We start from the raw sequence: 16,559 nt of genomic DNA, 5'->3' as shown, positions 1-16,559 counted from the left end.
ATAGAATAATAAAAAATTTTAAAAAGGCTGTTGTTGGAAAATATAAACCAGTTTTTCATTCTAAACCTTGGTTTTTTTTCATGGTTACCCGATTATTCAAACCCGTTTTAGACTCTTTGGAGCTTAATAGGAGCTAGTTAAACCGATTTGGTAAAACATGTTTCTTATTGCATATAATTATATCCATAACTCATCAAAAGTATAAGATGTTTTTTCTGCTTAAAGTTTTTTTATTTGTTTAGATGAATATTAAATAATAGACTGTATAATATATCACATCTTTCTGTATAAAAATATAGTTTATAAAAATTGTTACATTTAAAATTTCAAATAAATAAATAAAAAGTATTCTGGAAAATATAGATAAATGGTAGCTCTTTTTAATAAAAATAAATGTATTTTTTTACTAGTCAGTAAGTACATCGATAAGTTGTGGTTATTTATTTTAACAATTATTATTATATTGCTACTCGCGGTTACTAACCGTTCTCTTTAATCACATAATGACAAATATGGATGCCAAAGTAACGACGTTGAAAAATTACATTTTAATAATCCTTCAAAAAAGTTAAATGTTTTAAAGAAATTCACAAATATAAGTTTAATATTTTCCAAAATGTTATTAAATTTTACATTTTGATAATACTTTTATACGTATGAAAATTTTTTTCATCTAGTTGCTACTGTAAATATTATATATATATTTATATAATTAAATTATACATGGATGAATTAGCACAAAATTAAGAATGTTTTATTTTTATTCACGACCTAAATTTACTGCCTAATCTATACGGAATTTGTAATTGAGATTTATACTTTGAAAGACATGCGTCCCAGCAACTTTTTTCATGTGATTGTAATTCATTTGTATATTTTTGTTGTATTAACATGATTAAAACATGTCGGAACAGATTGAAGAATACAGTAACAAAGTGGCCAACGCCATGTTAGAGAAAGGTTTCAAGAAGGGCGATGTGATCGGACTACTGATGGAAAACCGACCTGAGTTCGTGGGCATTTGGTTGGGCATGTCCAAAGTGGGCATTGTAACCGCGCTAATCAATTACAATCAGAGGCTAGTGTCGTTAATTCATTCCATCAAAGTGGCCAACTGTGCTGGTTTGATTTACGGAGCCGAATTGTCATCGGGTAAGAATAAAAGCCACAGTTACGTTTATTTGGTAACGTTGAAACGATTTTAAATGTACAAGTAATTGTATTTTACTAGTAAATAACGAAACTTGATCCTTAAATAAGGAAGCCGAGAGCACCTGTGGATATTATATAATTTCGTTTTAACATCACTTCCGGGATTAAAATCCTCTTCTTGAATGCGTTCAAAAACCGTTTTTTTTTTTTTTTTTAATATTTTCTTCTAGAAGTAGCTTAAACTTTTAATTTAATTTTAATCAAAATAATGTTCTGCATTCAACATACTTAATTAGTTATTTTTGAATTGTTATCATTTTAGTCGTTTAAAGTTGAATTATAAAATATTTCCCATTTGATAAAAATTATATTTTATTGAATATTTGGTTCAACTTTTTTTTTTATTTTACTATTCCATGTGTTTGATTATAAAATTGTCATAATAATTTTATTTAATATAATAATTCACATTTTACTTTATATTTTTTCGTTATTTTACTCTTAGATTTAAAAAAAATTAATATGTAACTTAGGTAATGATTTATAATCTTGTATTTCTATTGTTATTTTCTAATAGGTAGCATATTTTTTACTTAAGATTAAATATTATTTAACATAATCATTACACAGTTTTGGATAATAATAAATTTCACTTATATAAATTAAGTTAATAATTATTCAAGGTTATTTATTTAGAGATTACAAGTACTAGTGAACACTTAAACTCTTCCCTATCATCGGCGCAACAACATAATACAATTAATAAATTAATAAAAATTATTTAAGTTTACACCTATGAAACACTCGATATAGTATGAAGATCACATACTATATTTTACTATATTATGTCATTTTAAGTAAACGTAGTAAGTGAAACAGTCATCACAAATAATAATATTGGTTAATAATTTTCATTAAATTCTAAATATGAAATGTAAAACTTTTAATAATTACAAACGGTGGCAGACATGGGTTTTCACAATTCTCAATACATTTTATACGATATAAACTAATTGATTGCAACTTTTAATAAGATACACAGATAGTGTGTGTTTTTTATAAAACTTATACTCTACATGAAATAATTAAGAAAAAATGTAATTTGTTACATTATACCTATTAAACTATATCTCGTACTTATAGAATATTATACCTAATATAGTAAGTAAAAATTTCAAGTTTCTATAATATTTTATTTTTGAATTATAATAAAATAAAGAAATCAATTTTGTCGATAACTGATTTAGCATAAAAAGTAACTTTTTTCAATTTATTTTATAATTACAAGAATATTCTCTTTCGCTTAAGTTTTGAAAAATTTTAGTAAATTCATTGTATATTTTAATAAAATGAAATGTATATTTTAATTTTATACAGCTTATAAATCCTAGTCCTAATTAGATGATATTACATAATTTTTATTAAAACTGTTTCTATTGTGGTATAATCATAGTATAATAACTTTTTGATTGGTATTTTTTTTTCTAATACTAAATTAAGATAAATTTAATAAAAAACTTTTTACAGACATCGAAGATATAAAAAATGATCTGGACAACGATATGAAATTGTTTAAATGGTCTAGCACTCCGCCGCCCACTAATGACGATACTTACTTGAACCACATTCTGGACAAAGCATCGCCGTCCACACCCAATCCACCAGAAAAACCCGGTTACAACGACAAATTGCTTTATATTTACACATCTGGTACTACAGGTTTTCCGAAAGCAGCCATCATTACCAACGTCAGGTATAACGAAAATCGACATTTCTGGGGTGATTTTTACATCAGAGTCTGTATGGATTCACTCAGTGGTGACGCGAAGTTATATATGCAAAATAACAAACAATTATTTAACCCACTAACCCACCAATTTATTGATAAAAGACTCCCTTTTCATGCAAATGTTATATTTTCATTAATAAACAAATCGAGTTTTTGCAAACTAAATGTTAAACTTAAATAGTCTAAGACAATACAATCTACTTTAAGCGTACTTAGTACCTAGTGTACCTACCTACCTCCTATCTAAAATCCACTTACCAATAAAAAAATAAAAACTAAGCTTCCAAACTCGCAGATCTACCTTCGCACGCGTCACTGAATTCACGAATTTAATATTTTATTATTATGATTTATGACTATAATTACATTAATGTTTATATGCACAAAATATCTACACCCAGGGTAAAACTAAAGGAAAAGCAAATACGAAAGTTTATAAGTTATTAAATATAGTAAAAATTCGACCTGTGAATTAAAATTAAACGTTTATTACGTTTAACAAAAATGAAGAAAAAATATTCGTTTTTAAAAGTTTGCTTTTTTTCGATTAAATTGCTATTGTATTATTTTTGTTCTATCAGATTATTTTTTTTTGTTTCACGTCAAAAAGCAGAAAATATTCAAATTTTAATAACAAAACTAAATCACATTAACAAAAATAATATGATTAATATTTTTAAAAGTTGTATAATTTATTACTATTTAAATTTGATTACATTTTTTTTTTTCATTCATTACTAATTTTTTTTTATTTTAATACATACAGTTGTTTATGTAAAATGTGGCAGTTATATGACGCATTGGTACTAAAATAATTATTTAACTTAATTTATAAAAATAAAGGGACCACAAAAACTACATAAATATATATTTAGTAAAAATGTGATTATGATTTTATGCATTAAAAAAAAAAAAAAAAACAACTTTAATAAACATTTTATATTTTAAGTGGCGTGTGATGGTTATACAATATTATTTTTATTGACTGTCATCTTTTTCTCCAGTAGAAATTAACTAATCCAAAATGTATATGTATTACCTCCATTCATTCGATTAGAAATCAAACACACGATTATCATCAATTTAATTATTTTAGTAGTTTTTCACAAAATGAATAGCTAATAAAAAAAAAAAAAACCACAGAGGATAAAAAATAAAACAGTTAATAGTCTAGATTTCTACCTGCACAAATTAAATTTTAAATTGTATAAGCAAATTTAATTTTAACTACTGCCTTTGCATGTAATATCAACCAATATAAATTTTTAAGTTTTTTTGTTCTTGTTTAGATATATTTTCATCGCTGGTGCTTATGCGTATCAAGTGGGCCTCAAATATAGCGATCGGTTTTACACGCCTTTGCCGTTGTACCACACCGCCGCCGGCATAATGTGCATCGGCCAATCACTACTTTACGGTTGTACCACGGTTATACGGAAAAAGTTTTCTGCTTCCGGATACTTCCAAGATATTTCTAAATTTAATTGCACCGTAAGTTATTGTTTTGTATTGTATATAAATTTATTATTATGTTTAAAGTGACGTCGTATTTGTCCTTGATAATACATTTTTTCCCTATCAATATAAAATTTTAAAATAAATTTTTTGAAAATTGTTACCTACCTACTGCAAAAATTCTTATGATTCATATAGCATTTTTTGTTACTTTACCTAATTTCGAAACAAGAGTATACTTGTTCTAAAAACCTGAGACATTAAATGCTAATTTATGTAAATATTTTAAAAATGCAATTCCTAATTTGTCCATTAAATATTATGGATAGCGTGATAAGTCTTGATGATGGGTATGCAGTCTAAAGTTTTAACCGCATTGAAAGTCAAAAGAAGGGTCTAAATGAATTTTTATAAAGTGAAACACATTTAATATAGAATTATAATAAAATTAACTATAAATTTCGAGCGCAGCAAAATCAAATTTCATTATTAAAATTGAATAAAATTAAGTCTTAAATGTTATTATTCACGATCCATTACAAATATTTATTAGCATCGGCTCTGACTATACTATCCAATACTTCTATCCTTGTTAGGCTTTCATAAACGAAACATTAATTTTAACATGTCCGTTAAACTACAGGCGGGTCAGTACATCGGTGAAATGTGTCGTTACATTTTAGCCACTCCGCCCAAAGCTGATGATACTAACCACAAGTTGAGAATCATATTTGGAAACGGACTGAAACCTCAGATATGGAAAGAATTCGTGTCCAGATTCAACGTACCACGGGTTGCAGAGTTTTATGGATCAACAGAAGGAAATGCAAATATCGGTAAGCTCATTCGATAATTTTTATCTTCCACGGAAACGAACTCTGTGACAACTTTTGCAATGTATCACAAAAAAATGTGTTATTAAAAATAAAAAAATTAATAACACGTCTGACATATTTTAAAAATTGCACTGCATATATAAAATTATAATAGACAAGTAAAACGCTAAAATTCTCTAAGATATATATTTATTGAATCACAACTAAAAAACCTAAAATAATTAGAAAAAATAGTGTTGAATATTGTCAAATCATAAATTTAAATATATCCAGTATTTTCAAAATTTGAACTTCAAAGTTCAGAGTTTAAACTTTAGAAATTTTAGTAGGAATTGTTTTTAAATTTTTTTCGATATTTTCACTAAAAGTTTATAAAAAACTTTATATTTAAATATCAAGCATTTTTCCAGTAAAATAAGTAACATTGACATTAGTAATTGAAAAGTTAAAATTTTCAAATGCTCATAGGTATAAATAGCTAAAAAAAATATTCAAAATATTTTTTTAATTATTTAATGCTAATATAAATATTTGGTGAGATTTTTAAATTTCTAAATTTATTCTTTTCTTAACTAAAACATAAAAACAAAATTTATTTTGTTAAAAATTGGTGTTGCGAAAATGTCCTAACAAAAAACTTAATTTTGAATATGAAATCAAATTATTTGCTCTAAAACATATAAAAAAAAAAAAACACATGCACATAAACACATCATTATGAAACCAATACGAGACTCTACTTTGAATCAAAATATTAAGATTGATTTTAATTACATTAAAATTAAATGTTAACATTCCATACTATGTATAATAAATTAATAAAAACTTATAAGTGTTATTGGTAGTCAAATAATTGGTTTTATAAAATGAGAAATATTTAGTAACTATCACGATGGCCAATGTTATAATTTGACTTTTAAAATGATTGTCTTGAGATTTATACACATTAAGTAATTACAAAATTTTTATTTTAAGATCAATATTAATTATTGTGCGTAATATCCTATCTCTATAAGTGCTCATATAAACATTTGAAATTGGCAGCGGTTCACATTACAATTTTATTATATGTGTTAAAATACAAATTTTTACTATACATTTACATACCTGCGCTCTGCATTATACACTACAGCCTGAATAACTCTGCTTTTGTCTGAATTGAAACTACAGTGATAACCGATCTGACTTAAAATAAACACATATATTATGATATATTATGTTAATTTATTAAGATTCACGAAATTATTAACTGGTACGAATCCCACTACTCTAGTCGACTGTATGTAAATTAGATATTAGTTTATTATGACATGAGTCTGTGTGCATGAATAATGAATATAACATATTTATCTTAAGTATTATTCAATGTTTAGCCAGTCACGTTTGTAGTTTCGATCTGTATATTTAGACCTCTCCCGTAACAACCCCTTCTTCACACACGCACACAGCATCACCGCTACCAGTGTTATAGTCATGTTTATGTAAATATATTATAATGTTTATTGTTTTCTTTGTTTGCAGCAAATACGGACAACACGTTCGGAGCTATCGGTTTCGTGTCTAGACTGATACCCAGCATATACCCTATATCGATTATACGGGTAAACCCAGAGACATGCGAACCCATCCGAAACGCTGAGGGACTTTGCACTCGATGCAACCCAGGTATAGACGAGTCAGCAGTGGCTCGAGCTAGTAGACCAGCTCTTCCGCTTTCATAACCATGTATTTTATGTCTACTTCATTTACAACTATTTAATTTGTGTTTTTGTTACACTTGTATTAAATACTAAACCACATTAAACTACTTACTATTACATATTTACATAATAGATAGTCGTTAAAAAACCACTCTTCGTTTCAGTTTAGTGCGATGTTTTTCAAAAACATATTTTTCCAAAGTTCAGACTTTGAAATAGGTACCGTACTTATACAATATACTTCTGAAATCCTGTATTTTTTATCTTGTTTAATCTATAATAGAAATAATAGTAGAATACATTTTTAAAACTGTTGATGTATCATGTATATAAATGAATATGATACTGAATATTAAACAGATCATTTTTCTTATCATTACATGTAAGCCCTAAAGGTTTAGATACCCAATAGTATTTTTAGTTCACTAGTACGTTTCCATGTTTATCCAAATCTAATATACGTTTATAAAATATGAATGTGATAAAAATTCAATACTTAACCTAAAACATATTTTTTTTATTTATATTTTGAAGTTAAAGATAAGGGCTAACATTTAATTATAAAACAATCACCTATAATCGTCATCTTAATAACAATGATTTTTATTTCAAAAAATTTCTTATAGTTGTAAAGTAATGCCACTGACTATGTTATTTGAAAACACATTTGACCAAAATACGAATAAGAAATGAAATGATTTGTCTAAATAATTACTCTGTTATATATAATATAAGATCATCATCAGTGACATCGAAATTCTTTCAGGTGAGCCGGGTGTAATTGTCGGAAAAATTATCGCAACCAACCCGTCCAGACAGTTCTTGGGCTACGTCAACAACGAAGAATCGGCGAAAAAAGTTGTGCGAGACGTGTTTGATAAAGGAGACGCCGCCTTCCTGTCTGGCGATTTGCTCGTGGCTGACGAATGGGGCTACCTTTACTTCAAAGACAGAACCGGAGATACATTCAGGTAAACACTTACATCTGATACAAGCGCAGATAACTATTTTCGGGAGAGGATGGATAGACGAGGATGGACTTGTGAGACAGACATCGTTCAAATGCATCCAGTTATATATATATTGTACCTTTTTTAATGACTAAGTACGTCTGCGATAGTACCTATTGCCAATAATTTTGGTATATTCCAAGTGCGCCCGTTATGTTATCTTTGATAAAATTATACTACTTCTCTCCTTAATCTTTACATAAAAAAAAGGCAAAAATGAGCAATAGTGTAATGGCCAATGGGTCAAGACAATCAAGTACAAATGAGTGCAAGAGCTTCTATTTCAAGTTAATTTGTGTTTTTATACAACTCACCCTGACATTTAATCTCTCGTAGAAATTTTTAAAAAAAATAAAATACAAACAAAAATATTAATTTGAATTTATAATCATGTACTTATAAAAAAAAAATTTTATTCATTTAAGAGAATATAAAAAATTATCTAACTGAACAAATGTCTAGATTCAATTTTATGAAAACTATGATATTTGAAAATCATGAAAAAAGATAAATTTTAAATAAGTATATATAGGTACTAGGTAAAAAAATATAAAATGAAAAAAAAATAATAAATAATTTCATTAACTATGAAAATAAAATTTAACAATGTGAAATAATGTATGTTAAAAAATATATGTGAATAATTAATATAATATGAACATAAAATAAATTTTTTTTTTTAAATTAGTTATTTTACCATTCCAACAGTCTGTCTAAAAGAAAATTCTATTTAAAAAATGTATAAATTGATTCTGACAGTTTCGTACACTTAATAATGTCATGCAAAAATATTATCCAAATAGTTCACAACATTTTTTCCTTTTAAGTTGTGTTTTGATAAAACTAATTTGAACAGGATCTTTCAGAACTACCAACACATTATCACACTGGTACTAATTATTATAATTATAACCATTTTGTTATTCAAGAGATCATTCACAACATTTAGACACATTCAATTTAGAACAAATAATTGAGTAACTGGTGTGTGTGTGTGTGTGTGTGTGTGTGTGGTGTTTTTTAGATTTATGCCGAAACAATTGTAATATTGAAGTTTGGAAATAGTAAACAAATAGTACTAACAAATGCACATAAATTTTTTCAAAATATTGATATTGCAATTGTTTGAAGAGTTTCAATAAAGTCATTCAACATGTTTGGCAGTTTTTTTTTTTTTTTTTTTTGTATATAACTAAAATTGAATAATTTTTAATTATATAATTGGCTAAGCTATTTCATAAATAAAAAAAATAAATAATAATAATTAATTTGATTTGATGATTGTTACAGATGGAAAGGTGAAAATGTTTCTACAGCTGAAGTTGAAGGAGTTGTTAGTAATATTGCTGGTTATCGTGATTGTGTTGTCTATGGAGTGGAAGTAAGTATTTTTTACTATTAATATTTAACATGATCAATACTAATTATCATAAATTTGTTATTTTTATATTATTTTTTATCCAGGTGCCTAATTCTGAAGGACGTGCTGGTATGGCTGCTATTGTAGACAAAGATAATACTTTAGATGTATCTACTTTATCAGCTGGATTACAAAAAGCTCTGCCAAATTACGCACGGCCATTGTTCATAAGAAAACTCAATGAAGTTGAAATGACTGGTAAACTATTATTTTGTCCAGCATTAATTGACCAAAACAATGACTAAATTTATTTATTACTGTTTCAGGTACATATAAATTGAAAAAATTAGACTTACAAAGAGATGGATATGATATTACACGGGTTAAGGATCAACTTTATTTCTACAATAACAAGGGTATTTACCAAGAATTGACTAGTGAAACTTATTCAGATATTTTGTCAGGAAAAATAAGATTGTAAAAAAACAGTAGGATTAGTAGATAAATATCGGTAGTTTTTTTATTAAAAATAACACATTTATTATATGTCATTATCTTGCCAGTAAATTTATCTTATTAAATAATAGCTTAAAAAATTGTTCATATATAATGTAAACTAATCGCAATATTTTATGTTCTAGACAGATATTTTAATTTAATTTTGCAATTTAGTTTTGCTCAAAATCTCGTTACTTAAAGTATTATTATTTATGTTTTTAACTTTATATTTTTATTTTTAAGTATAACATAACTATTTATTATTTAACGTTTGTTATTATTATTGTATTTTATTTTAAATAGGTACCTTTTAATTCATATAATTTTACTATATTATAAGAGTACATTTGTTGTTTATATGTCACAATACTCATTTACCTGAATTAATTGATTGCCTTAAACAGAATAAAATCTATGCGATTATTATAAAGTTTAATATATTATTTACTTTTTTTTCGTAAGTAACAGGCATTTAAATAATTTATCAAAACTCTTAATGGTTCTGATGAGTATGTTGATTGATTAATAACAATTGCATTTAAAATAAATTCTGGTCAATTAAAAAAATAAAATATTAAAATTTAATAAAATGTTTAAATGTTTTAGTATCATGGATTAATACCAACCAACGCCAATTATTAATAAGAAATATCAAACTGATTTTAACATTTTAGACCAACATTTTTTTTACAAATTCAATTAAAATTTTGATTTGAAGTTAAGTTAGGTTATTTTAGTTATAAACATCACTTTTGCATTTGTCATCTCATAGCAAAATTTACAACACTAGTAATTTGTGTACTTAACATTTGTAAAAATTCCTTAATTTATTTTACTATACTAAAAAAATGTTTTGTCTTCTTCGTGATTATACTTCCCATATATATAAATTTAATTTGTTCTTTTTGACTGACCATCGTAATATTTCATTTCCTATAAGACGTTAATATTTTGTCCTCTCAATAATTAATTTCAAAGTTTTATTATGTCCTGTTTATAAAAAAAATGTCTTCACATAGTTTTATATTATTTTTTGCTCACCTTATTAATGAATATTTTATTTTGTTATGATATTGAAAAATGTGAACTCCTCTCTTACTTACAAATTTGTATTCTATTTTATAAAATTTTAATTCCTAAGTAAATTTTTTATTATGTTTTGACTTTTTTATAATGGTCAAAATATATAAATTTAACATACTACTTTGTAGCCTTACCATACTTGTATTACTCTTTAGCCAAGTGGCATCATTTTATTATTTTTTTTTTTTTTTTTTTTTTTTAATACGCATAGCGTATAGAGCCTTTAAGCCTAGATAGAATTTTCAACACAACAAAAATAAAATAATTCTCATATTTTCAAATATTAATTTTATTAATCTATCTAATAGTAGATGTTACTATATTTACAATAATTAACTTAAACCTTTTTTTTAGATTTTGAGTAAACAATTTTTTTTTAATGTCCTTTAGAGCCATTTTATATGACCCATGTTTTTACTTTTAATCCAGAAGAAAAAAAAATAAAATATATTAACTAGTTAAGCGCAAGTCATTATCAATTATTCAGACCAATCAATTAGTAAAGTGGACCAAATTACAAAAATATTGGGTTTTAAATACGCAAACGTTTACCCTGTGCTGTCCAAATGACACCGCTTTTTTAGCCTTTTATAGAACTAACTATAATTTTTCAACGACTTATGATAATTTTTAATATTTTATATGCTCAAATGTAGTATATAATTACTGTAAAAAACCAATATTAATTATTAAACATATAATCAATAGTTTGGTATCACGTTAAGTGTTTTTTACTTACATCTTACAAGGAGTATTTGAATAAATTTAAAAAGACTGCAATAATTGTAATGGTTTTGTTAATTTATTATAAATGATTAGCTTCAAAAAAATTAAATTATTTTAATTTACTATCATAATTAAAAATGTTGAGATATAATTTTTGAAAGTATATGAAATAGATATATACTTAATAGTATTAAAAGTAAATGGATTATTATAAAAAACATAAATATTTTTATTTCCATCAAGTATCTATTATCGTATATTCTATTCATTTGTATAAGACTATCTAGAAAGACGAAAAACATATTTAATTGTTCCTTTTAAATACTCTAATTTGTTAAAAAAAAAAACATGTATAAGTAAAAATTAAGTACTTTACAATAGAAAATACCATGTTTGTATTAACCTATACGCAATTAGGTTAAAATTAACAACCTAAATTAAACAAAGATTAATGAAGAATATTTTTACCACCATTTTAAAGATTATGATTTTATTTTGATATATCATGTATTTAAAAATGTCTTACATAAACAAAATATGTTTGGCACCGAATCATTATTAAATTGATACAAACTTAAAGTAATTAAAATTGAACTATTAATATAATTATACAGCACAAATTTAAAACTTAAATTAACAAATAATTTTATACAAGTACAGGTACTTCAATGCTTATATTGATGAGGATTTAAACACAATTTTAATAAGTATATGTATAATTTGTCTAATTCACCTTGGTGCAAGGAAACCGTTGTGATTTAAAATAACATTGATTTAAAAACTAGAAAATATCATAACTTTATGGATTAAATTAAAGAGTTGAGTTATGATATTTTTTTTAATATAATATCATTTTTACCAGCTTATTTTTAAAACAGGAACAGTTACTGAACGCCAAGATTAATTGAAAAAATAAAAATATTAATTATGTTATTACAGTTAAATGATTTGTTTTTATGAACACAAAAAATATAAATATTTAATATCCAATTGAATACCTAAAATCAGTATTTTAAAAGATACTTATTATAAACAATATTTTGTACATGAATTTGGGTACTTGACTACGAAAATAATTAAATTAAAATAAATTTATAAATACATTAAAATACTTTATATACCATCATATACTTGACATTGAAAGAATTGACAAAAGAAACAACTATTATGTGCTAATACATATTTAAAAGCTTTTTTTATTGCATATGATATGATTCTTAAGCAACATTTGAGGTACAAATTTTGATTTAATTTTTTTTTTTTTTTTTTTTTAATATTCAATATGATTAAATTGTATATTTAATTTTTAGAAAAATTATTATAGTGAAAACAAGTTGAACTGATTATTTAAAAAATACTTTTGGAGAATTTTTAGGAGGTAATACATTTTAAAATATTTTTTATCCTCATAATAGTCCAACTTATTTTATACACTTGACTACTATCAATTTTTGATTTTTGTATTTAGCCTATGATATACTGAAAATTTTAAAACTCTTAATTATGCTTGTTAACATTATTTTTATTTTTTTCCATTTAATTGCTGAAAAATTGAAGTTCTCCAAAGTTACATCATTTTTGAAAGTGCTATAAGAATTCATCAAAAGTAAAAAAACTGTTATAAAAGAAAATCTTATTTCTAACTATATTATGTACTACAATTATAAAAATATTAAATAATACAAACAAGTATCAACAGTAAATTATGGTGTATGTATGATTAAATTTCAACTAAAAAATATTGTACCATCAATTTAACGTAAGTGTTTATAAATTATTTAAAAATATTTATAAGAAAAAGAGTTATTTCATTTATCAATTCTTTCTGTTACATCTTGTAAATAATTCAAATTAATTACTACTGTAATATCCGTAAGAGTATGACTATAATGGTTATTTTATTATACCGAAAATAAAGTTTGTTACTACTTTTAATCAGGTATATAAGTATAGTATAATTGTAATAAACCACAAAAATAATAAGTAAAGTAGAGTTCAAAAATGAAAATGAAAATAAAATCTTAGTACAATTTAAAATACAATTTATTCAGTTACTTCAATAAATAATATGTTAATATATTATATTATATTATAATATTATGTATTGATTATATTATTTGAAACCAAAAATCACATGAGATCTGGTTAATAGAAAAATTGGGCTGTTAATGTACATAAACTCAAATTTGAAAAATTATTATAAATACTATATATTCATATACCTACTCATATCTATAAATGAGAATAAAATTACTACACACATTGAACTGTTTCTAATAAGAGAAATTCGAATCAAACTAAAATCTTTATAAAGAACATATAATTATTATTTATGTCTAGTGTGGCTTTAATTAAATCATGAGTTTTAATTTTAAACATATTACAATACCTAAATATACTCTTAAATTGTGAATAGTATATAAATTATAATTAGACCTTAATACTGAAATTACAGATTTTAAAAAAAGACTCGATTATTGATACAATTGTCATTACCATTTTAAATTTTTAGTCAAGGAATGCATCGTCATCTTCTGCCATCTCTTTTGCTAGTTCTATATCTTGTTGTTCGCGTTCACGACGTTCCTTGACTATCTCCAAATCTTCGCCATATGATTTATGAGGAAAACTCATGGCCTTTACAACTTTATTGTGCAAATCCAAAGAGAAGGATATACGTTGATTGAAAGCTATGTGGGGTTCGTGTGTGCAGTATATGTCAACGGGTTCTTTGCAGATCACATACCCGTGATCAGAATCAATGGTTGCTTGTATAACATTATCTTTAATGGCTTTGGAAACAATAAATTCAGCATCTTCGGGAGAATCCAACCCGAGCTTTTCAGCAATATAATCGACTGAAATGCGCGAATATGATGCGCAAATAGTTCTAATGGCATTTCTAATGACATTATGACGTAAACGTACAATCAACATATAAGTGTGGTCATTAAAGAAATTTTCTTTAAAGTTCTCCAACACTTCACTAAACATTGTTATGTCTCCTAAACGGACTGATTGGGTAAGTCTGAAGTATGGTACTAATGTCTTATGCAAACTAGGTTGACGGAATATATTCCTTTCGGGGATGTCTCCTAACAGTAATTCCACTACGATGGCAAACTTCTGTGCTGTCTGTCTGAAGCCAACTGCATTTTGTGGTGCTTTCCGCAAAGCTTCAGCTAAATTTTTATGTGCTACGGAATATTCAAGACGGGTAGCCTTAATACGACCTTGGTAGTATAAGAAACGAGCACATTCATTATTACTTGCTTGTTCCGGAAAAACTGATTTTTGAATTAACTTATCTGCTTGGTCGTATAGCTTGTAGTGCAAATAATTACGCAACAAACAGTTTATGAGCACGGCTTGTCCTTGGTAATCTTTTTTAAGCGTGGCTGTTGTCAAGCGTCTAAAAAGGAACCCCTTAATCTTATGTAATTGATCTGTTAGTTCATAACATCTCATATGATAGTAATATACTTTAGCAGTAATCAAATCCATGATAAATCTTTTTGTGTTGATTATTTTAGCCATTAATAAATTAGAAAATTCTACTGCTTTTTTGTAATCTTTGTTATCAATAAGTTGTACTAACACTAACAAGTGGATATAACTGTCAATTTCAGGAAGTAATATCCCTGTAGCGTTTTTACCTGAGCGCATTTTGATTACTTCTGGTAGTTGAGTCGGTGTAGTAACATATGACCATAATAGGTCTTTTTCAGATGCGGAGTGTGTATAGAAACCATTAATGACAGACCACAAGACCACAGAATTGAGCTTGCGCCGGGTGACTGTCCACGATCGAAAGACGCGCAACACGAAACGTGCTTCTTTCGTTTGAATGGCCTTCTCAATTTGTCGAATGTTGTCCCTTATTTCTTGGATAACCGCAATATCTATTGTTTTTTGCAAACCTGATACGTCCATCATTTCGACATCAGGAATTGGTTCAACTGTGGCGGCCATAGCTGAAAACTTAAAAGGCACATATTTAAGAAATATTTTCTTGTTTACTTTCAATGCATTAATAACTTACTTGAATAATTTATTAATATAAATCAGGAAATATTTATACGTGAACGTTTGACGATAACGAGATTTGAAAATAAAGGGTAGTTAACGAAAGAAACTTTTTAGACTAAATCCAAATGATTAATGACTAATAAGACACTATCATTACCTATGGTATGGACTCAAAATGATATATAATATATATATTATATAATTACATAAAATCAATAATAATCACGTGAAGGTATGTACAATTCAAACTATTAAATTAAAAAATATTGTGGTTCTAACTTCAGATATGTGACCTTGAAAACAACCCGTATTTATCTCATATCAACCAAAAAAATATTCAACTGATATTATTATTTATTATCAACTATCAAGTAATTGTGTATTACAAATATAATATAATATAGCCAATATAGGTATATTATATCAATGGTAGGTACCTATATAGTTTTTAGTTTTTTCTGTTTATTTAATTATTTAACTGTAATTTCATAAATTGAATAATAATTTATTTTATAATACCATACAAGAATTATAACGCTCTAATCGTACATTTTTATTTAGTTTTATTATGGCGCAATTAAACGTAAGTCGATAGTTTTTTTTTTTTTTTTTAAATAAACAAAAAAAAAAATTATTTTCCTTAGTAATTTGGAAGTTTATTTACTATAGAGAAGTAGTTAGTAAAGTTTAAAACATTCTGAAATTCTATAAAGATTACTAAATTTACTATAAAAAAATTAAATTAAACAATATTTAAATAAAATTGTATATATTTGTAGGTATTTAAGTATAAAGTATATCACATGAATGTATAAGTTAGCTTTTAAAAAAAAGGTTAATATGCCATCTTTAAAATTTGAATCTAGTACTGGTGCAATATATGTAACTTCACCCACCATTTTTACTATGTAAAATGTATAA

General features: G+C 25.5%; 2 protein-coding genes across 2 annotated transcripts in view; one reads left to right on the top strand and one right to left on the bottom strand.

Annotated features, from left to right (window-relative positions):
• LOC112597130 (long-chain fatty acid transport protein 4-like) overlaps window positions 1-9,890 on the top strand; it is a 44,294-nt gene extending 34,404 nt beyond the window's left edge. The window contains exons 4-12 of the mRNA XM_025343060.1: window positions 915-1,152; window positions 2,680-2,905; window positions 4,231-4,432; window positions 5,040-5,232; window positions 6,754-6,897; window positions 7,699-7,903; window positions 9,233-9,323; window positions 9,407-9,560; window positions 9,629-9,890. Coding sequence (XP_025198845.1) covers window positions 915-1,152; window positions 2,680-2,905; window positions 4,231-4,432; window positions 5,040-5,232; window positions 6,754-6,897; window positions 7,699-7,903; window positions 9,233-9,323; window positions 9,407-9,560; window positions 9,629-9,783 — 1,608 coding nt within the window. The 3' untranslated portion in view covers window positions 9,784-9,890. The remainder of the gene's footprint in view (window positions 1-914; window positions 1,153-2,679; window positions 2,906-4,230; window positions 4,433-5,039; window positions 5,233-6,753; window positions 6,898-7,698; window positions 7,904-9,232; window positions 9,324-9,406; window positions 9,561-9,628) is intronic.
• Window positions 9,891-14,084: 4,194 nt separating this feature from the next.
• Window positions 14,085-15,741, bottom strand: LOC112597151 (probable 26S proteasome non-ATPase regulatory subunit 3). The gene is made up of 2 exons (XM_025343091.1): window positions 15,652-15,741; window positions 14,085-15,590 (listed from the first exon to the last, which is right to left on the bottom strand). The coding sequence occupies exon 2, from the start codon at window positions 15,579-15,581 to the stop codon at window positions 14,118-14,120; it is 1,464 nt and encodes a 487-aa protein (XP_025198876.1). The 5' UTR covers window positions 15,582-15,590; window positions 15,652-15,741; the 3' UTR covers window positions 14,085-14,117.
• Window positions 15,742-16,559: the final 818 nt, after the last annotated feature.

This window comes from Melanaphis sacchari, unplaced genomic scaffold (genome assembly GCF_002803265.2).
Source record: "Melanaphis sacchari strain LSU unplaced genomic scaffold, SCAv2.0 Contig37_pilon_pilon, whole genome shotgun sequence".
NCBI lineage: Eukaryota > Metazoa > Arthropoda > Insecta > Hemiptera > Aphididae > Melanaphis > Melanaphis sacchari.
This window is presented reverse-complemented; position numbering and strand designations above follow the sequence as displayed.

Coding starts and splice junctions, on each gene's coding strand:
- LOC112597151 (XM_025343091.1), bottom strand. CDS start 15,581: ATGGCCGCCACAGTTGAACCAATTCCTGATGTCGAAATGATGGACGTA.